Genomic DNA, 22,240 nt, shown 5'->3' on the forward strand with positions numbered 1-22,240 from the left:
CTGAGCCATCCAGAAGCTAGTCTATAATTTATGTTCCATTCTTTGTTCACCTTTAACGTGATTTTCAATTGATCACACACTTCTTGGACTTAATATTTCTCCAAGCAATTTTGAAAGCATTAGCATTTTTCATGACACAACCTTTGTCTGGTCACAGCTGAATCACTGTCAAGAAGCACTTGCATCATAAATAAAATCTGAACTACTTGGGGTCTTTTCAGATTGTCAAAGAAAGAGGATAAGGATTTTGACTGGTTTTCTAGCCCTCTCAAGGAGAGTTGAGGCACACCTGTTTAGTCCTGTTTAAAGAAAGGTTACTAAAATGTGTCCTAAATAAGGTAAATTGTTGCTATGATTCATTTTTCTTGTACGTTCAATGACTAAATGCTGTACAAAAAAAGAAGAAAAGAAAAGCTGGTCTATTCATGCAGCAGAATGAAATGGTAGAGTTTTGAGCTGGTAGGGCTGTACCTCTTCAGATTGTGGGGGAAGAAGTCATAATGTTAATGGTCGCCTATGAACAACTTCCAGCAAAACGAAATCATACCAAGGACAATAGTTCCAGCACAGCTCTTCAAACAGTGCCAATTTTCCACTTCAAAATAATTACTAATACAGATGTATTTTGCAAAATGTAACCTTCCCCTTCCAGTCTAAAGGGTTCCATTCTACCAGCTCACCTTCTGCCACCTTATTACCACCACATACTACTGCCTATATGGACCAGGATAATGAAAGAGATACCTCCAAGCTTAGTATGTAGGAGAATGGTCTCAAGAGAAAATAGGTGCAGGTAGTGGAGAAAGCATTAAATAACCACTTCCCTTTCTAAGAGCTAACAATGATATATTAGAGCCATAGGTTGTTAACGAGGTTTGCCAGGTTTCTTGCTATGGTGGCAATCTAAATATTGCCATCAATGCAACAGCTTAACCCCATTTCTGGGGAGAAATGCCTCTCTAGGAACTACCAGATATTCTGTGATTAAACCAGCAATTCCTGCAGCAACATGATGCCAATTCTGGGTTTTCCCCAGAACTGATGGAACATCATCATGCTACCATCCACAACCTGACCGCCAGACACCCTTCAGTTGTCAGCTGCTGATGGCAAAATACAAAGTATGGTTTAATGCAAAACTGTAAGACTGCCCCCATCAGCACAATAGCAATCCAGAGTCATGAGACTGTGTAGACAGACAGACAGACCAAACACAGAACTACATCAAAATACATATCAGTAGTAATTTAACCCATTTTATTTCCAGTTTTTAGGAAGAGTATCAGTGTCTCATAGTATGCCATTACTAACTCCATTTTACAAATAGCAAACTGAGGCTGAATTGAGGGCACGTGCATCACAGAAAGAAGAAGTGTATATATTTGTGGAATTCCTTGCCAGGGTCAAGGAGTTCCCTGTCAGGAAGAAAGGAAAGTATAAACAACATTTTGAAATAATGAACCAACCTCAAACCATGCTTTCTGATTCTCATTTTACAGATCATAACTAATCATAGTTAGTGGTCTCATGCACATAATCCTGCTAAACACAGTTTAATTTTTATTTTAGGAGATTTCTATGTCACCTCTCCAGAGCCCTGCTTGAGGCAACATACAATTATTATATTATAGAACATTTGCATGCTGTCTTGTCAAGAGTCTGCCCAAGATGCCTTGAAAAATAAAAATAATAAAAACAAAATGTTAAAAATATTGATTAAAATCTAGTACTAAAAAAGCGTCAACCCAACATTTATATATTAAAAACAGACCATAGACACTGGGTGTTGCAGGTTTTCCGGGCTGTGTGGCTATGAGCTGATCGTTTTTACTCCTAACATTTCATCCACATTTGTGGCTAGCATCTGCAGAGACAGGTCACAGTAAGATGTGTTTTTTTTCCATGGCACAGTCTGTTGGGGTGAGCCAGCGAACCTCGTGGGGTCTCAGAAAGTGCACGGGAATGCCTGCGCCATCTGTTTCCCTCCGGGCAAGCAGACTCACCGATCACAAGACCCCCATGACTCACGGGTCACCAGGTGTCCTGGACAAAGGGACAAAAGGTGCATACCCCCAGGTATGGATTAGGCCCTGACAGGAGCGTTTCCTCCCGCACGTACGCAGCCCCTATGATTCATGTATTGCCCAATATTCTCCCGCTCTCCCACCTCCCAACCCGCCTCCCGAAAACCCTAATAAAAGGTGCCAGGGACCAGAGCACAGCAGATTAGCCGCTAGCTTCTCTCCACCAGTTGATATCGCTGCGTCTCGTCTCTTCATTGCGTCGCCCGTGACGACTTCAACAGTCACAATTCAATGTGCCATGAAAACCCAGAAAACCCACAACACCCAGTTGATTCATAGATAGCTTAAAACAACAGTTCCCAGGCTAAAATAGTGTTAGAAATAACAATAATAAATTATCAATATAAAAACAAAAACGCCTTTAAAACAAGTCCAGAAACATCAACATATCACCCATAAAATAGACATACCAAAAGCAGATCATGAAACTGCTGAAATGATAAAACTCTACTTAACTCTACTTAAAAGCATGACTAAAATAATATGTTTTGGCCTGGGACCTAGAAGATAATAAAGCAAATGGCAGGAAATTCTCAGTTGTGTATTCCTGAGGCAAGGTGCCTCCAATGACAATGCCTGACTTTTAGTGGCCACACCCTTCACCTCTGAAGATGAAGGAACAGACAGAAGGACCTGAGAGGCAGATCTTAACTGATGGGCTTGACCTTAATTAAACTATGGTTCCATGTTATGTCTGATCAAAGCCTATTTTGGATCATGGCAGCAGGATGCACTGTATATTCAACAAGTTCTGTCATGAGGATGCTACCCCAAGTGTCACCACACCATGGAAAACAATTGTGTGAATTGACTATGCATTGACTATGCCATTCTGAACAAGAACATACATCTCCAACATCAAAGCTTGTTTGAATTTGTATACAGTTTCATGACATATTCCCAGTATTTAATTTTGTTGCTGAGCATCTGTTTAAAAATACCAAAAATGTATGTTACAACATTTAGGCGTTTTCTCTTTCCCCTGGAAGCTGTATTCTGCTAAAAAGTGTGAATGGCATTAAAAGACCCTCAGCTTACATGCACACACAGGCTAAGAAATATTAATGATCATGGCTCACCCTTCAGGAGGTAATGAGGCTTTTTATTTTATTCATATCTTTAGTGGGCCATGCTTGGCTAAAGCTAACACCATAACCTATTGAATAAATTACATTTTCCATATGTTTGGAAGCTGTTAGGAAGACACATATATTTCATTGTGATACAATGTGTTTATGTATTAATAATAATTAATAACCAACAGTGCAACATATGGGAAGAGAGCAGCCTGACATAATGACGATCACCCATACCAATATACTACTATAATGAAGCCAACTCCTGAATGTTTCTTGTCAGACTGTTTCCAATGCACAGACTCTTCTCTTCACCTCATCCCTTTCTTCCTGCTGTCACCTGCCTTATACAGAACCTAGCCAATCTGCACAATTCCATGGCGACTTGCATCATAAATCAATGCACTGATTGAATTATATTAGTTTATTTTCTCTTACTTCTCGTGGCAAGCAAAATATAAGACAAAGAAAATACCAGAGAAAATGTTATTATTTGGTATATTATGCATTCATGGTCTGCCCTGCAGTGAGTGTCTATTCCCTTCAGGGAAGATTCTTGGATGCACAAACATTTAACCCCCTTCAGGGCTCAGTGTGAAGTACATCAGAAAAGACTTGTGGCTTTCAAAACTTTTTAAAGTACAATTTTCCTACTCTCTTACTTCTATACTCAGCCAACAGAGCAGCCTAAAGAGTTTTCTTTTAAAAAAAAGAGGGGGGAAAGTTGGCAGGCAGCTAGGCATGTGGCATGTAAGGGAAATGGAGATGACTCGGCTGGATTAGCACTGAAAACCCTGGGAAAAAATTGTGAAGAGCCACAGGGTAAGCTTTACATGCATAATAAGACAAAGACTGCACAGGGGGAGAAAATTAGTCACCAGTTTTGCTGCTTCCTATACACAAATATTCCATGTAGAGTAGCAAAATCAGCTAAATAATTCCTTCCGCCCCCCCAGGGCAGTTTTCAAGTAATAAAACTGGTTGGGGAGAAGACAAAAGTTCACACACACCCCCAGCAGAGGGGTCACATGTCCTCAGGCACACACCAGTTTGTCATGCAGGAAGGCGGGGCGGAGAATCACACTCCACACCCCTCCCCTCAGTCCCACCCTGCCAGGCTACTCCTTCAGCCGGTGGAGCCTCTGCCAGCTGAAAGAGCAGCCTGGCAGGGCTGGGATGAGGCACGGCCTGTGGCAGGCTCCCACAGGGGGGAGATGGGGGGTGTAGCTTGTGGTGGTGGGCAGCCGGAGTAAGTGTTGGCCTGGGCGCCATTTCCCCCCTACGCCTCTGCCCCCTCAGGCACCATTCCAAGACTGCTTGGGCCGTCCTTTTTGATTTTGATTTTTTTTTGTTCTAAAGAAGTTGTTTCCCGCAGCTACTGTGTTACAACAGGGAACACAGGAAAAGAATTGTAAACAAGTGAAATAAGATATTGTGAAGTTAAGCTCTAAGGCTACAGGTTCTAAGATCATACTTAATGAGCAGGCCAAAATTGGGGCGACGGCAGGTTTCAGCCGTTGTTGCTCAAGGGGGTTTCCTTGCTGGTGGCCTCCTTGGTTCGCAGCCTGGGGATCCACCTGGAGTCATCTCTGTCTATGAAGACCCAGGTGGCTCATACAACCGGGGTTGCGTTTTTCATTTGTGCCAGGCACAGCAGTTGGCCCCTTACCGCTCCCAGACTGACCGGGCCACTGTGATTCATGCTACGGTCACCTCTAGACTTGATTATTGCAAATCACTCTACACAGGTCTTCCCTTGTGACTGATCTGGAGGTTGAAGTTGGTCCAGCATGCGGAGGTGTGACTGTTCACAGGTAGTTCGATATGGGACCACATCTCTCCTGTATTGCACCACCTGCACTGGCTCCCAATTGAGCACCAGATCATTTTCAATGTGTTGGTATTAACCTTTAAGGCACCCCACGGCCTAGAGCCCTCATACCTTAGGAACCGTCTGTCCCCCTATGTCCCCACCCAGACTCTGTGTTCTGCAGAGGTCAATTTACTAGTGATCCCGGGTGCCTCTATGATATGGCTAGCTTCCACCTGGTCCAGGGCCTTCAGTGCCCTGACCCCTGCCTGGTGGAACTCCTTGCCATCACCTGTCCATGCCCTGTAGGACCTTGAACAGTTCCGCAGGGCTACTAAAACAGAATTGTTCCACCGGGCCTTTGCGTGTGTGTGTGTGTGTGGGGGGGGGTAGCCATTGAATTGTCATCTTCTATATTCCAACTGGTGGGCATATTATGTGTAATCTGCTACCACCATGTCTACCCTCGTGAAACAAACAGGATTGCCATCTTGTCATCTAAATTTTGTACTGAATTTGTTAATTTATTAATTTTAAGTGGTTTTATATTTTTATTGAGTTTTATCTTGTTGAATTTTATATATTGTAAATCCCCCTTTAGGGGGTGGGGAGAATAAGAAATTTAATAAATAAATAATCAATAAGCACAATGTTCCTTTTTCAGCTACGTTAATACGAAACTAAATCCTACTGAAACCAATGAAACAAACACATTAAGGCAAACATAAGTCAGATAGTTTTCAGTGGGGTTTAGTCATTGGATCTGGATCTCTATGAAATAATTATGACCATGAAATTGGTCCGAATTAATGACACAAATCTATTGCTAGGGCAAAGCATGTGTGGTCCAATAGGCTACTTAAATGGGTTGCCTGGAAGTCATATGCATATTACTCTGAGCTCTTTTGGAGAAGGGGAGGAGGGGGAGGGGAGGGGGAGAAGAAGGAAAAGAAGGAAGAGGAGGAGGAGGAGGAGACAGTTAATATGGAACAATTTCCAGCTTGTGACTCTATTGCACAAAGACCTGATTTTAACATACAGAAAAATGAGACAGGATGCTAAAATGACCGAACAGGCTGCACTTCAGACTGCAAGTGTATTCTAGATTTAAATGTTCCTTCACATAAAACAAACATATGAATGTATATTGCAACAGCAGGGAGAAACATTCTGGCCCTTCTCTTTTGTTGCCCTACTTGCATGGAACATTTAACACAGAAAAACGTCCCAAAATGTGATCTTCCACTTGCAGTCATAAAAGGAAAGTGCACTCTTCAGCATTCTAGCACTTCTTTCTCACCTTTCTCCTGTAATTGTGAACCAGACATTCCTTGGGAAAAAGATTGCATAAAAATCAAGTGGTTCTGCTTCTAAATAAAGAAACGGTGACTGTAAGGATCACTGAAAGAAGCACTGAAAACCTTCTAGCAGAGTTTGTGAACTTAAAAACACCCTGAGGTGTCATCCTTGAACCCTTATTATTAACTCAGTTAAACAACAGGCACAGTCCTCACACTTTCCAAGGCTATCCTTTATGTATGCTGTTTTCCTGCCACATCTTCTGTTGTTTAATTACATATTTTTGAAGCTCCATTGATTTACTTCGTTTTATAGCTCTTTGAGGAAAAAAAATCATTATCCCATTAATTATCTTATAGCTGTACATATCTCCCATCTCCTTCTTTATAGTTTCTACCTATACTCCTTGATTTTTGCCATTTTTATCATTCACAGCATCCTCTGGGTCTGTTCTTTCACTATATTTCATGTCTAATATATAACTTTTTCATACATGTGATTACATTTTACCTTCTCTTATTCAAATATATCCTATTTTCATTTTGTAATTCTTGCAGTGTTACCTCTATATTTTTAGCTACGGGGATAGTATAGCTCTCTCTTGTGCAACTAATCACCTTTGTGAATATGTTCTTGATGTTTTGCTCCTTTTCATCTTGTTTGATGTTCTTTTCATTCATCTGTTCCCACACACCTCACTAAAACAGAATGTTCTGTTCCCCACAATTATACTTCAAAAATAAATGATTATTCTTCCTTGATGAATTTATTTAACTGTGCTCATTCATCCTGGGTTCTATTTATTCTAAACCATATGAAGTAGCAGAGTAGCTTTATGTGGTGGACTTATATCATCAAAGGTTTAGCTCTGCCTCAGTGATATGATGAAAGGGCAATGTGTATACTCAGAACCTCTCCCCCCATCCATTATTATCGTTTCACTCATTCAAGTAAAAAACATTTTCATCAACTAAATTAATCCAGCAGCAGATGTTATACATGAATATTTAGCTATTTACTTACAGTGAATGTATCTTAGAGGAAGCTTTCCTCTCTCGCATTGGAACAAATGTCTCTTCTCAATATCTGGCCCTTTCCGCATAGAGCCGCCTCTTCCCCGCCCCCCCACTCACCTCGTCGTCCTGCGTTGCCCTGCTGGACTCCTAAGACCCGCCCACACTGCCCTCCGACCTCCAGGGGTTGGAGGACAGCGAGGGAGGGTCTCAGCAGTCCAGTAGAGTGATGCAGGATGACGAGGTGAGTGGGGGGGGGGACGGGGAAAACAGCGTGTTCCCGGCGGTGCCGTTCGCACCACGCTGGCGGGAACATGCTGTTTTCCAAAAACCTCCCTCCAGGAGGTTTTCCAAAAACCTGTTTTCCAAAAACCTCCCTCCAGGAGGGAGGTTTTTTGAGGCGGCCTGACGCCGCTCTGGGGGAGGTGGAGGGGAGCCAGGTCGGCGCTGCTGCGTTTCAGCAGCGCCGCCTGTGCGAACGGCTCCCTGGGGACGGCATTTTTGCCGTCCTCAGGGCGCCGTATTTGGCCCGTGCAGAAAGGGCCTCTGTCTGATTTGACATGAGCATAGATCCCCAAAAAGTATTGGTGCGTGTGCAAATATATGAAGAGTTAATGAATTAATCAGCAAAACTTCATACAATTATTGGATTATGATTCTGTTAACTGACCAACAACCCTAAGTATATTAAGTTCTAAAAGCAGGGTGACAACAGGGTTTTGGAGGAGCAGCTTATTTTCCCTCCCCACTACTTCCTTTCCTTTTTCTCGAAAGTCCCCATAGCCTCCCTTTCTTGCTTCCTTTTCTCTTTCCCACCCTCCAGTCAAACTACCTTTATCTGCTATTCTGTCTTAAGTTTTCCTTCTTTCCATCCTATTTGTGTAGGATTATCAAGCCCCCCATTACAGCAGGAGACCTCCCAGGAAAAAAGTAATCTCTGCCTGCTGGCTTGGAAGAGTGGCAGGAGAAAATAGCAGCAAATTAGAGAACATGTGCTGGTTTGTGATGTCAGTTCCAGAAAACCTGGAAGTGATGTTATGGGATGCACTAGGATGTACAAAACAGAGGCTGATTCCGCATGGGCCAAAAACAGCGGTGTGAAAACAGTGTGAAAACAGTATAAAGCCTTTTACACCATTTTAAACCCTTTACACCATTTTCACACTGTTTCACACTGCTGTTTTTGGCCCATGCGGAATTAGCCAGAGTTTCTGCAAATTTAGAAATGACTCATGAAATTATTTTCAGATTCTGTTGGAAGTGTCATCACTGCATCACTGTGACACCAGTATGCCAGTTCTCATTTCCAAAATGCTCCCATGGTCGCTGGCGGTGACCTGGTAACTCTACTATAGCAGCCTCTCCCTGGCAAAACTAAGTTGCATGCTGCTAGCCACTGGGTGGGGCTCAGCAAAGTTGTATGTTGCTAGCTGTCATGATGGGCTGAGTCCAGTTGTGAAATGTCAGCTGCCAGGCAGGATCCCATTGTATGGAACCAGCTGGACCAGGCCCAGCTACATGGTGAGGAACATGCACCCCTCCATACACTATTTCCTCTTTGCCTCATTCTAGCAGGCCTCACACACTTTCTTCCCACTTTCGTACCCACACACCCATTCACTTTTAATCTGTTCCCTCAGCTTCAACTAGATGTATTACTTATTAACTTCTTTTATATTTTTCCTATCTCTCTAGTGGGAACACAAACCTTCTTTTAAGACATCATTCTTTATTTTACCCTCACAACAACTCTGGGAGATAGTTTAGACTGGCCCACAGTCACCGAGTGAGATTTCACAGCATAACAGAGATTCAAACTGGACTCTCCAAGACCCCAGTCTGAAACTCTTATTCACTTCATCACACTGTCTTTTCTGAGGTGGATGTGGTTGTTGTTAGGCCTGGGTGAGTCAAGTCAGTTTTATGGTAGCAAGTCACCCAGTGGTTTCTACTAGGTCTGATCGCAAGGAATCCTTCCTCAAAGACCAAAACAGTCCTGGAAAGGACCCTTCCCTTCTCCCTGACATTTACTGGCAGAAACCAAGGTTTGAAAGGTGTCCATACTTGTGATTATGTGGTATTGTGATTAGGTGGTAATCCCCAAAATGGCCACTGAAATCTCCTTTGTTAAAGCTGAAGACACTAGTTCTATTATTTTGGTGAGGTTAACCTCCAATGTATTTTTTTCAAAAATTGAGATTTTAATGAAAACCTTGGGCTTTTTTCAGAGTTGTTGAAAGATTTGTCTATTCTGCTCATGGCTTCAATCTCTGCAGTCAAGACTCTACAAGTGGAGCCACAATAAGATTAGATATGTTGATGATTACACAGTTCTGTCATGAAGCTGCACTTCTAAAATATGCCATCTGAATCCAATAGTCCCAGATATCTCCAGTTTACTTTACTGAAACTTCCTGAGGCACGACACTGGAAGTTCACATTCTGGGATCCAGACAGTCATGTGGAAAATTACATTTACAAAATAGGTCTTTGGGTGCTCTGATTCCTCATGACACTAGCTGTGACATATTAGCAGGAAATCAGGGGACTTTTTTATAAAGATTTAGTATCACATTATCAATGTGAGACCACAGTCCCAAAATAAAGCGAGCTATAGTTTTTCTTTAAAAAACATAAGACTTTATTGAGAACTGAAGCATGCAAAAGATAGATGATTTCTGAGGAATATAGAAAGAACCAGATCTTAAATCCCTGCTGCCCTTGGCCCGCGCCTTGCCGGGCCCAAGAGCTGCAGTTACAGTAATATAACAAAGGGAAGAATAGCACCATTCAAATACAAAGTTATCATTACAAAAGACAGGGACCTGGCCAAATCTCAGCAAGCTGTGGCTGCATTTTAACTTTTGTTTCCTGGAAGGCTGAGGGGGGAAATGAGCCCTGCCAGGTGGCCCATCCTGACAACAAAGGCCTACTCCATTCATATGAATTTACCTTCGTTCACATGTGCATGGATCTGAGACCCATTGATGATATCATGCTTTGCACACTAACACTATCTGTGTTAAGACATATGTACCTATGACTTTCTCAGTCATTTGCCCTCGGTCATCAAAAGTTTGCCATCTGAAGCCACTGTTTCTTCTGGCCTTCTGAAGACTGTTTAAGATCTACAGTTTTCAGAAGACCTCTCATATGGGTTGATTTTCATTTTGTCCTGATGATATTTTTAAGGATTTAAATTTTAGGCTGCTGTTGATGGAACTCATATTTCTTTATATTCATTTTAAAATGATATTTACATTTATTTTAATTGTTTTTATTTACATTTATTGACATTTTATATAGGTCTGACATTTATATGTCTGCAAGCTGCCATGAATTTTCTATTCAAACTGAAATGCAGGATATCATTGGCTACAATAAAAATAATAACAATAAAGCCTTCTTGGCTGCATAAAAGGATTGCCCATTTTGATTTTGGATTTAAAAATGCTCACAAGGAGCAGAAATAGATCACAAAAAAGTCTAAATTAGGCAATTGTTCACTGCCATCATTTTCCTGATCTACTGCAGTTCCATGCCACTTTTTTTTGCTTATAATCACTGGCTCATCTTTTTCCTGGTATTTATCCATCTCAGCCAATTAGAGATCACTTAGTGAATAGGATGACATTATACAATGTAGTTGATCCAATTTGGCTATGTAAGATGTTATTGAGGGACACTGAAGTGAGTCCAGAATGACGACAATGACTTCCAAATTGGCAAATTCTTTTTAGCTCTTTCATAAAGATTATTTAAATGCACCACAAGGAGTTTTTTTGGTGGGGGAGGGTGAAAGAGGGACTTTTTGATAGTATCAAAATTACTTGCAAAATGCGCTGTCCTTTCATAGTCATCCCGGCCAGCTTTCTCTTACATGCCTTAGACACAACTTCTTAGGAATCAAGCATTACAATTTAAAAAGGAAAGTCAATTTTGAAAGTTTCCTTTAACTACCTAAGATGGTCAGAAAGGAAAAACAAGTGTTAGGAGCCTAATGATGCACGCTCAAAAAACTCTTGGGATAATGCACTCAGGTAGATCAATCAGGTTTCAGTCTTAAAACAAACAAACAAAAACATATAAGGTTTCACATGAATGATAAATTACACCCTGAAATCCAAAAGTACTCAAATCATGTGGTGCTCCAAGTAAGCAGGAACAGCCTCATTTTTTGTATAAGTATGAACAACCTTACAGTGCATGTTCTTAGCCATCACAGAGAACTAGTTGACACCGAGTGTGTCCAAGCTACATCAAATTTGGCATGGAATGCACATGTCCCACAAGAAGAGCGGACCCTCCTACACCAGTTCAACATTGCCATGTGAAGCTTCATCTAACAAAGTTCTTCTTTCTGTGTAAACAACAGCAAAAGTATGGCTGCACTATTTCATACACAATTCAGCAATTGTACACAACTCCTAGGCCGTATCTGCACGGCCCGTTCGACTGACGCAGAGCAAAAGCCCCCCAGACGCTTCCTGGCGCCGCTGCTGCAGCGCCAGCAGCGGCGACATCTTCCCTCCCCTTTAAAGGGTTGTTGTTGGGGAGGGATCGTCTTCCGATGGCGGTCGCGAACGCGCCGCCGGGAAAACGCTTCTCCAGCCCACTTACGAGGTCCTCCTTGTCGCCTGCGAGAGCGTCGCAGCCCGCCCACACTGTCCTCCGACCTCCAGGGTCGGAGGGCAGCGATGGCGAACTCGCGGCACTTCCGCAACTCAATAACGTGAAGTCGAAGCGAAGCGCGAAAGCGACTCGTCGCGGAGCCGCCCTGCCTTCTGCCGGCCTCCCCGTTGCCTGCTCGCATGCTTGCGTGCGAGCAGGCTCCCGCCCCCACGCCGACAGGACTCCTGCCGGCGTGGGGGCGCGAGGGGGCCGTGCAGAAACGGCCCTACATTTCCTTTTCCCAACTTTTAAAATTTGCCTTAAGTTTTAAGTTCATGACTTTTTTTCCTCTATGTAAGGGCACTTTACCTACACTTATTTCTTGAGGATCATTAGGTTCCGTTTCACATTTGCGGGTGCCCTGTTCTTCATACTGAAGATGCAGCAAAAATGACACAATAACTCATATTCTTATTACTAGAAGCTAGGTGATAAGCCTTCAAGAGTAAGAAGCTTTTAGGTGTGAAGGGCCCTCTTTTAGAAGAGTTTTTCATACAAATTAACTCCCAATACATATAGATATTGGTAAAAATGGTGAAAAGAAATAAAATCAGAACAGGCAGGAAAGCTTTTGTATTTAACTTTTGTATTTTAAAAAAATCATGTCAGAGTTTGGTTTTTTTAGTTGCGTGTTAACAGGAGAAAAGGCTCCAGAAAGAATAACCAGCAAAATAACCTATGGAGACTAGAGTTGGTTTGTGATTCCTCATTTTGACATTAAAAATATACACATTCATTTTATTTTTTCCCTTATGTGAATATTTTGCTCTTTTTCCCCCTTGGATTGATTTGTGCCTAGGTTTTCACTACAATGTGCAAATTGAGTCATAGCCTGTTATTTATATAACCAAGACACGGATTTAAACAGGAAATAAATTCCACATAACAACATAAGGTCTTGTATCCAACCATCCATGCAGGGAAGGCACAGGGAGTTTTCCTGAATTCCTCTCAGTTTAGCCGATTTCTGTGGGAAAACAATTGTGTATATTGATGGGCTGGAGTGAGTGTTCAGTGGAGGTACACTTGCAGAAAAGGAAGTGGGAACAATTTTACTCTTTTGGCCTCTCTCACTTCAGTCCTTCAATCTGTTTAGCTCTCCTCTATGTGGGCCCTAAGACAATGAGAATATTCCTTCAGGGAGGTGGAAGCAGTTTCAGAAAAAGACAGAGATCCAGGGAAACTCCACCCATGTTCTATGTACAAAGTAATAGGATAGAAGTCATAACATATACAACACAAACAAATCCATAAATTGAAAGCAAAAAAAACCAAGATAAAAGACCCAATGTATGGAAAAGAACGATCTAAATGAATTTTTAAAAATTAAATGGAGAATTGTTTATTCATCCCCAGTACAGAGCTCCCTACCAGCAAGTGGCTAACCACTAATATCTCACAATTTTCCTTTAAATCACATCTGATATTTCAAGCCTCACCCCCCTTCAATTTCTTTGTATGAAGAAAAAAGTGCAAAATATTGACTTTTATTTGAGAAATTAATACCAATGAGATAATGAGAAATAATGAAGCAAAAAAAGATGGGAGAGGAGAAAAAGTAATGAAGAATGGTTTGAAATAATAGAATAAAGAGGTTTAAGTATGCCAGATATTTTGTGCTTTTATTCTTGTTTACATTTACCCCCTCTCTGCTAGATGCTTACAAGATATACACAGGAAGTTCAGTTCAGTTTGAATTTGCACCTACAGGAGATGATGTTGCCATATCTGTTCTTATTGCGATTTTCATCTTCTTTGGCTGTATCCCAAGATGCTGTCTGCCCCTCGGGTAGAGCCTGCAAAATAAACAACAATGGAGTGTTTATGAAATAGCCAGTGCCTTCTGGTGTTTTAACATAACAAAGTGGGGGTAGAAAATGGCAGCATATCATTTAGCACTCAGCCAAACCAACTGCTTTTCTCCAAGAAAAGGGCACATCTAATAATGCAGTGCTAAAGAGACCATTCATACCTTCCTGCATATAGTTGCATTCCAAATGCAACTGGAATTAAAGCAAGTAAGAAAGATTTTGCTTTTGGCTTCATAGTCATCAGGAGCTTTGACACAGGAATCTAAAAGGTTTCTCCTGTGCCCATGAGGAATACTAAAATGCATGCAAGACATTTTAACTGTATACAAAAGCAATGTTCCGAACAATATAAATTGTTCCTGCAGTAAAAATTGAGGAATAAAGCTACCTCAAACACCTAAGGTATATGAACATCCATACATTATATGCATATATTATGGCTATAAATTATACTTATGTCCTATAAATCATACCTATTGTTTTATATGCACAACTTAAAGTGCCAGTTTTGATATATGAGTTGCTAAACAGCTTGAGACATCCTTAACTTATGGAACAACTATTATTTTTGTTCCATTACAGCTTCCAAAAACACACTCTTAATTATACTATCCATGCATGGATCTTGCCCTAGAAGGACAAAGGGAGCCATTTTCACCACCTGCCCTACAACTGGAGAATTCCCTATGCTTAGACTCTACTGGAAGTGATTTTTGCTTGCCTTTTTCCAAGTCTAGGGCTAATAATACAATCCTAAAGTGTCACACACCCCAGTCATATTCCCCTGTACATCCACTGTAGTCAATGTGTTTAAAAGGGTGTAACTGTTTAGGATTGTACAATAAATTTCAGAGGTAATTTCAATTCAGTACAGCACTTTCTATTTCAATACATGATTTTATTGGATTGTTTCACTGTTGAGAAAGAAAGTAAAGAATAAAGCTTCGTCACAGTCAACAAAATCTCTAGATAGGAAGAGGGTGTTTCAATAATACAAAGGAAGCTGTCCAAAATGACAACCTGTAATATGAATACCTAAGTTTCTTGCTCGTGGGTGTTATGGTGTACTTTCTCTGTTGAGCTTGTTATAGTTACATCTTTGCCCTTCTGTATGACTTAAAATGAGAACTCCCATAATCTTCCCCTGAACTCAATTCTATTAAGCAAAAGGAGGTGAATTCTAGAGAACATCTCTGCCAGCTAATAAGATCAGAGCTGACAAGAGCAAGAGCCTTCAGTGGAGGGATCTTTGCCCTCAGCATTTATCCTAAGGCCCTAACTGAGCCAGCCCTGTGGATCCAGGATCAGCATATTATCCAATCTAATCTTGCAATCATCTATATTGTACCTGTTATTTCAGTTCATTGTTAATTTTCCTGTGTGTTTAAATGGTATTTTGTCTCCATTAGGAAGAAAAGAAGATACTTAAATAAATATCTGGAATGCTCAATGGTAGTTTGAAAGATGGCACTATTTAAAATTCTTGGAACAGGTCTTTTATATTATGGTCAAAATTATACCCAGACTCTAAAAGTCAATATGACATGCAGTTTAAAAAACCAGGTTCCCTACCATTAGCTAATAAATAATTGGCTGAAAAATCACAACAATGCCCAGCTTATTTCAAGAAATGATTACTATTTCATCCGAGATGGAGTGGAAAAAAATGCAGAATATGCAACCATCAGATTATAAGTATGCTGTTTAAGAAGGCAGTCTTACCCAGAAAACAGCATTTTGTACCAACTCATAAAGGGCTCCAGGGGAGATAATGTCAGGATGCACCACAGATGTTGCTCTTCACAAAGATAAGTAATAACGGGCTCTAGCTCAAATCACCAGACATATGTAGTAATGATTCTGCAAATGGCAAGATCTTTGATCATACATCCATTTCCTTTTCCTAAGAAAGTGCTACCTAATGGTGGCTAATCTCCTAAAGAGAGGAGAGGAATGGGGGGGGGGAGTAGTTGAGGGAAGCTCATTTTCATCTTCAAAGTTAGAGGAGAAAAAGAGTATTATTTGTACATTAGTTACAATAGATAGCCGAGAGAATGGCAGCAGTTATTTGTAATCTCATCATATGCTATTGATGTGGGAGTGGGTGGGGGGAGGAGAAATGTATTGTACAATGTACATAGGATGTTTAAAAAGACTTCTCTGCAGCATATACCAAATACAGCCTTTATCTGACATTCATTATTTTGATCATTGAGCTTCCCCTCGGAACAATGGGATGATGCTTAAAAAGTCACAGTTCTAGTGTGCGTTACAATATATATATATATATATGGAGAGAGCTAGTGATAGTTTATGCCCCTGAAAATGGAGGACTGTGGCCAAGTTAAATCTTGGAATGTTGCACTCTGTTATAATGTGATTTGTATAGGAATGATTGCCTCTTCAGGAAAAAAAAATGCAGCCCAGGGTTTCAAAACTATCTTGGAATATTACAGTATCCTATTCTGATCCCATTGTATGGTTTCAAAATTGAAATACTCAGGACGCTCATATTTGGTGATGTTTTGAAAATCAATACACAATCATCATCCATATATCTAATTGCAAAGTCTGCCCCCACCCCCACTTGTGGTTACCTAAATCTGTGCGTCAGAGCCACACTGATGTTATACAGATTTTTCTGCAAACTTGGAGGAACTTTTGGGTTTGCAGAAAACATTGAAATGGGGAAAAAATACACTGGGGGTTTAAATTCCCCCAATTAAAAAAAGTGTCTGATATGTGCAGACACCACATTTACCGATACAGCATTGTGGCTCCAGGCCTCCAGGCCCAGCTGCATTGCCAGTGTAGTCTGGAAGCTTTATGGACCTGGAAAGCATTCCTGCCATCAGTAGCACCATGGCTAGGCTCAGAGAGCCTCTTGGCCTCTGCCAGTGCTGCTGCACCTAGAGAGGTTCCTTTTCTTTTTTGGGTGCTCAGAGCACATAGCTAGGCAGATGTGGATGGGACATATTGCTTTGCTCCCTTTTTGGAAAGATTTTTATTATTTTGTTTATCACAACATTAAGGGTTTTTCTTTTGCATACTTCATGTTTACATGTGTCATGGTTTCAAAGCCCGAAACTTTTTTTCCACACTGTAGAAATGGGAGGGGGAGGTCCTGCTTGGTCAAGACAAGGGCCTCATGCGGATCAACTAAATAGAGGCAAAGGGAAGATATTTAAGGCAGATCTTCCTCTTGCCAGCAGACTTCTCAATCACCTATGCTAAATGGAATTAGCTGAAGGCCTTTGGGGCCTAAAAGGAATAGTTTGGGTTTCCTTCCAATACATTTTGAAGAAGGTCTTTATTTTACCTCCTCTGTTTTATTTGATAGGATTGTATGATATGATAATTAGTCCTGCTCTTCGGATTGATTAGGCTTTAATTAAACATGGCAGAAACAGTGTGGGTTACTAACATGTAGGAAGGAATAATAAATAAATAATAAATAAGTCACCTAAGGATGAAGAGAGGCTTTTCCAAACCAGCCAAGCCTACAGTTCTCAGCTGCAATGAAGGCACAACAAAAGCTCATTTTTTAAAAGTGTTGTGTCCATTTATGGATAATTTATGAAGGTAATGTTTTGGGGAAAATTTAGAGCCCTATAAAGTATTGCTTAATATACCCTAAACAATAATTATTTTCTGCACTCCAGAATACTGGAATATTTGTATTTTAAACCACCATGTATATTTTCTTAGTATGCTAATATAAAGTCACAACAGTTACATACAAGCTTTGTGACACTGTTCTTGTGCAATTTCCTGCAAAGATGTATCAATTCCACTCTATGGTTCTGGGATAGGTTTGTGAGCTGCTAGTTTGGCACTTTGCCTCCATTGGCCCACCTCAGGCTGGGCCTTCTGACACAATCATTCTTGCAGAGTGGGAATAGGTTCTGGGGTCACTGTAGGCCCATGCTCAAGGTCTGCTCTGTGGAAGCCTGGTGTCTATTTTAGGAACCATTGGTGAGGGATTGTTTGCAGATTGTCCAATGGTGGCCTCAGTCACCATTGGCATCTTGTCAGCGGACATCCCTGCCATGTTAGGCTCTCCCACTGGTCCTCCTCACCCTTGGATTCTCAGGCTCGCTCCTTGAAGAATCTGTTTTTGAGTCACTGAACTGGTCAGAAGGGGTCATGACACACAAAGATTTTTGAAATTCCTAGAGTAAAGTGACATTACGCTGTATGTAAACTGGAGCCACATGGAATTCTGATAAATAGTTTAGTCATCTTACTGTATAACTGTGCAGCATGTTCCCGATTACAAACCAGAAAAAGCAAAGGACTCTGGGAGATGTACAGAGAAACTGACAGGATTAGAACCAGACACGTTCTCACTCAATTGGTAACACTTCGGCCATTTACGCATGGCCACGCTGGGGGTCGGGTCGGCATACATTTCGCCGACCCAACCCCCCCGGGACCATTCGCACGAATGGTCCCGGAAACTACCGGGAAGATAGGGCCGCGCTGTGCCGTCGCCCGATCGACCTACCTTCCCTGTGACCGTCCGGCACGTCGCCGAGGCCAAGGGACATGCCCTCCTGCCCTGTGTGACTGCTCCGGAGTCGCAGAGCAGGGGGGCGTGTCCCCAGGCCTCGGCGACGCGCCAGACGGTTGCAGGGAAGGTAGGTTGATTGGGAAAGGGGGGAGGGATGGCACCTTCCAGCTGCTGCTGTTCGCACAGCAGCGGTTGGAAGCCCCTGTTTCCCAAAAACCTTGCTCGGAGAGCAAGGTTGGGAAACAGCGGCTTCGTGTCACTGGGGAGGAGCGAGGGCGGCGCGGCTGCGAAGCAGCTGCGCCCCCCTTGCGAACAGCTCCCTGGGGACAGCGTTTTTGCCATCCCTAGGGCGCTGTTTTTGGCCCGTGTGGAAAGGGCCTTCTTAAAGCTCTGGGATCCTCGCAGGCCAAATGTCCTATTCCTTGACTGAGACAACTCTCCACTTGAGGACTTCACACAGTTGTCCTATTCCTTCCTGAGCCAACTGCTGAGTAAGTCTGCAGTGAGCCTGGTAACAGCAGCCAGGGTCCAGCTTTGCAAATTGGGAAGGGGGTGCCTATGGAGGTGGAAAGAACTCTTCTCAGGCACTTTCCTGACTCCCCACCTTTGTAAAGCTGGGGTCTAGCTTTAAACTGGGGTGGGGGTGGGGGTGGAATTGCTTATGGAGGTGGGGAGAATTCACAGGCACCCTGCTGGCTCCCTCACTGCAAAATGGGAGGGATGCTTATGGGGATGAGAACTCTCCACATTTTCACAGGTACCCTGTTGCCCCTCATTGACAAAGCTGGGATGTTTGGCTGTGGTGCAATTTCAGTGTTGTGCCGGGCACTGTTTCATGTACATATGTCCCATCCATGTCTTTTACTCTGGTAGGATTAATTTTCTAGAGCCCATTGTAATTTTTGCACAATAGGTTTATTGCTATTAAAGAATGAGAAGTAAAAATCTAGGGACAATTTTTCCCCCTTTTAGTGTCTTGCATAGTATACCCTACATCTTCTGCAACAGCATATTCATTACATTTGTAGGCAGACTGAGGATGAGAGATGTGTGCTTGTAATTTAAAATCATTTTTCAAGTCCTACTGATTTCATTAGAATTATTTTAAGGACTGTAACCATTGAGTACGTATCAGTTGCTGGACAAGTTTATCAGACATTATTTAATTAATTTAAAAATGAATATGCAACCTTGTCAAAGTCCTGCTTGGATATTAAAAACAACAACATAACTTTTGATTTACACAATATTCAGGCTAAGACAAATAGCCACAACAGATTTCGAAGCTCCCCAAAGACATGAAAAACAATGAAGGTTCATCGTGTGAACCTTTCAGCTCTATTTGTTGCTGAGTTTGTTGGCCTGAAGCAGATGTTCTGACTATAGCAATTTTTTGTATTCATTAGGATTGCAAAAGATACAAACTTGCATTTAGACATGGCAAATACTAACAGAATATATTGCTTTTGTATGTCACAAAGCTGCTGTTGCCAAAAAAACAGAAGCTGAAAATTAAAAACTGGATCTCACAGTTCAACTACTTTATCTGAGGTCATCAGATGCAGACCATTTCAATTCTTCACAGTCCATTAATACTCCAGTTAGGCGACTTATCTAGATTTTTAAAAGCTGCTTAGCACATGTCATGAAGGTCAAAATGTCTGCAGGAGATCATGTTTATTTGCTATAGAGAACCAAGCATATTTTGTAGAAATGCCATTTGGGTAATTATATTTCAAAACCTATTTACAGATAGATTTGGTACAAGAAAACATGCCTTTGCAAAACCATACTAGAGATGTATAGTTGAAGGTGTTCACTGCTGGTATCAACTGGCTGTTGTTGATTTACTGGACTGTGAGGCCATGAACTGGCCATTTTGTCCACATCTATGGCTGGAGTTTTCAGAGGCATGCCACAGTAAGAGGTGTTTCTTTTTGTGGCATCTGTTACTAGAGATGTTTAAATACTTGTATGGCCATAAACAAAGACTCAATAAAATCATGGTGAATACTGAATATTTCTATAAAGATGTTTTGTTTTGCTTAGATGTTGCTTGAATGTTCTCACAACATTGGGTTTACTTAAAAGCTGAAGTTTCTTTTCTGGTTTATCCACAATCAGAGTGAAACGTCAGTCACCCATTTTTCTAACCATATTAACAAAAATGATAAAACATATTGTTGTTGAAAACCACTGCCAGCTTTGTATCAGCTACTTATAAACAGCATGAAAGTGATGTATACATTGTGTATAACATAAATGGCATATGGAAGGGGTGAGTTTACCTCACAACATAGGCAGAAGAAAAATGGTTCGCCTGATTAGGCATGAAAATTAAATGAAAACAAACAGATATAGGGATATTCATACATCCCTAATTTTGCTTCATCAGTTTATAACATAAGTGCTTTACTCTGCTGGGAGGAGTCTTCTACTGACTTATAACTCCTGGAAGAATGAAGAACTGAATCACAAAACACCATGTCACCAGCATGGAGAAACACAAATGTCCAGAAACACCTAATACAGTCCAGCAGCAGTGGAAAAATCAATATAATATGTATATTTCTCACATGAGCAAACCTTCCAGAATTCATCCTAGTTAGTTTTCCCACCATAACTATCAAAATATTATAAATCTGGAATTATAGGATGTGGTTTAAAACAATTATGCTTGTGTGTTTGATTGTCCTGATTTGAATGACTCAGGCTAGCCTGAATCTCATCAGATCTCAGATCAGTTCTCAGAAGCTAAGCAGAGTTGGCCCTAATTAGTACTAAGACGGGAGACCACCAATGAAGTCCAGAGATGCTATGCAGAAGAAGGCAATGGCAAACCACCTCTGTTAGGCCTTTTCCACATGGGCCAATAAACCTGCGGTAACCATGGGAAAAAAACCATGTTGGGCAGGAACTTCACACAGTTCCTGCCCCTAACACGGGTCTAACCCATCCCTCACCTGCACTATTGGTCATACGGTGGGTTAAACAAGAATCATGTGATGTGCAATTCTTTCATTTTAACGAGCCTGACAGCCGTGGGCGAGCAAAGGATCGCACATAATGCAATTCTCAAAGACCCCTTCCCCGGCTCATATCTGCAGAGCCATGCAGGGAAAGCTCATCCTGCCTGCCTGCCTGGCAGGGAAACAAGAGAAACACAAAGACAAAGACAAAAAAAGTGCCTCCCTGTAAAGACGCACATCCCAGTCAACGCATTGGCTGTCCATGGAACAGCCAGCCATGCAAAGGGGCTGGAGCAAGGGCGTGTTCATGTAACCCGCACTTCCCCCATTTTTATTGGCCCCTGAGGAAAGAAGAAGACGAAGAAGAAGAAGAAGAGTTTTGTATCCCCCTTTCTCTCCTTTCTCTCCTGTAAGGAGATTCAAAGGGGCTGACAAACTCCTTTCTCTTCTGCCCCCACAACAAACACCCTGTGAGGTAGGTGGGGCTGAGAGCGCTCAGAAGAACTGTGACTAGCCCAAGGTCACCCAGCTGGCATGTGTTGGAGTGCACAGGCTAATCTAAATTCCCCAGATAAGCCTCCACAGCTCAAGCGGCAGAACGGGGAATCAAACCCAGTTTGTCCAGATTAGAGTACACCTGCTCTTAGCCACTGCTGCTCCCTTAGTCTCTTGCCTTTAAGCCTTCAAATGGCACATTTACACAACTCTCTCATGAGAAGGAGTACATGGTCTAAGGCATAGGTGTCAAACTCACGGCCCTCCAGATGTTATGGACTACAGTCCCCATCATCCCCTGCCAGCATCCTGCTGACAGGGGATGATGGGAACTGTAGTCCATAACATTTGGAGGGTCGCGAGTTTGACATCTGTGGTCAAAGGTATTTCCATTAAAATCTGGAAGCTGTAATTTAAATTCAGGACTGCTGGATTCCTATGACGAAATAAGAGGAGGATCCATTATTGTCTTTTTTAAAAGATTTTAAGCCCTGCAGTG

At 41.8% G+C, this 22,240-nt stretch overlaps 1 protein-coding gene across 2 annotated transcripts in view; it reads right to left on the reverse strand.

Moving 5' to 3' along the window:
- The window catches only part of PTPRT (protein tyrosine phosphatase receptor type T), a 477,129-nt gene that overhangs the window by 50,582 nt on the left and 404,307 nt on the right, over nt 1-22,240 (reverse strand). For both annotated transcript variants that reach the window (XM_048498724.1, XM_048498723.1), the window contains one exon: nt 13,662-13,749. In XM_048498724.1, the coding sequence (XP_048354681.1) occupies nt 13,662-13,749 (88 nt within the window). The remainder of the gene's footprint in view (nt 1-13,661; nt 13,750-22,240) is intronic.

Source organism: Sphaerodactylus townsendi, linkage group LG05 (genome assembly GCF_021028975.2).
Source record: "Sphaerodactylus townsendi isolate TG3544 linkage group LG05, MPM_Stown_v2.3, whole genome shotgun sequence".
NCBI classification, from domain to species: Eukaryota; Metazoa; Chordata; class Lepidosauria; order Squamata; family Sphaerodactylidae; genus Sphaerodactylus; species Sphaerodactylus townsendi.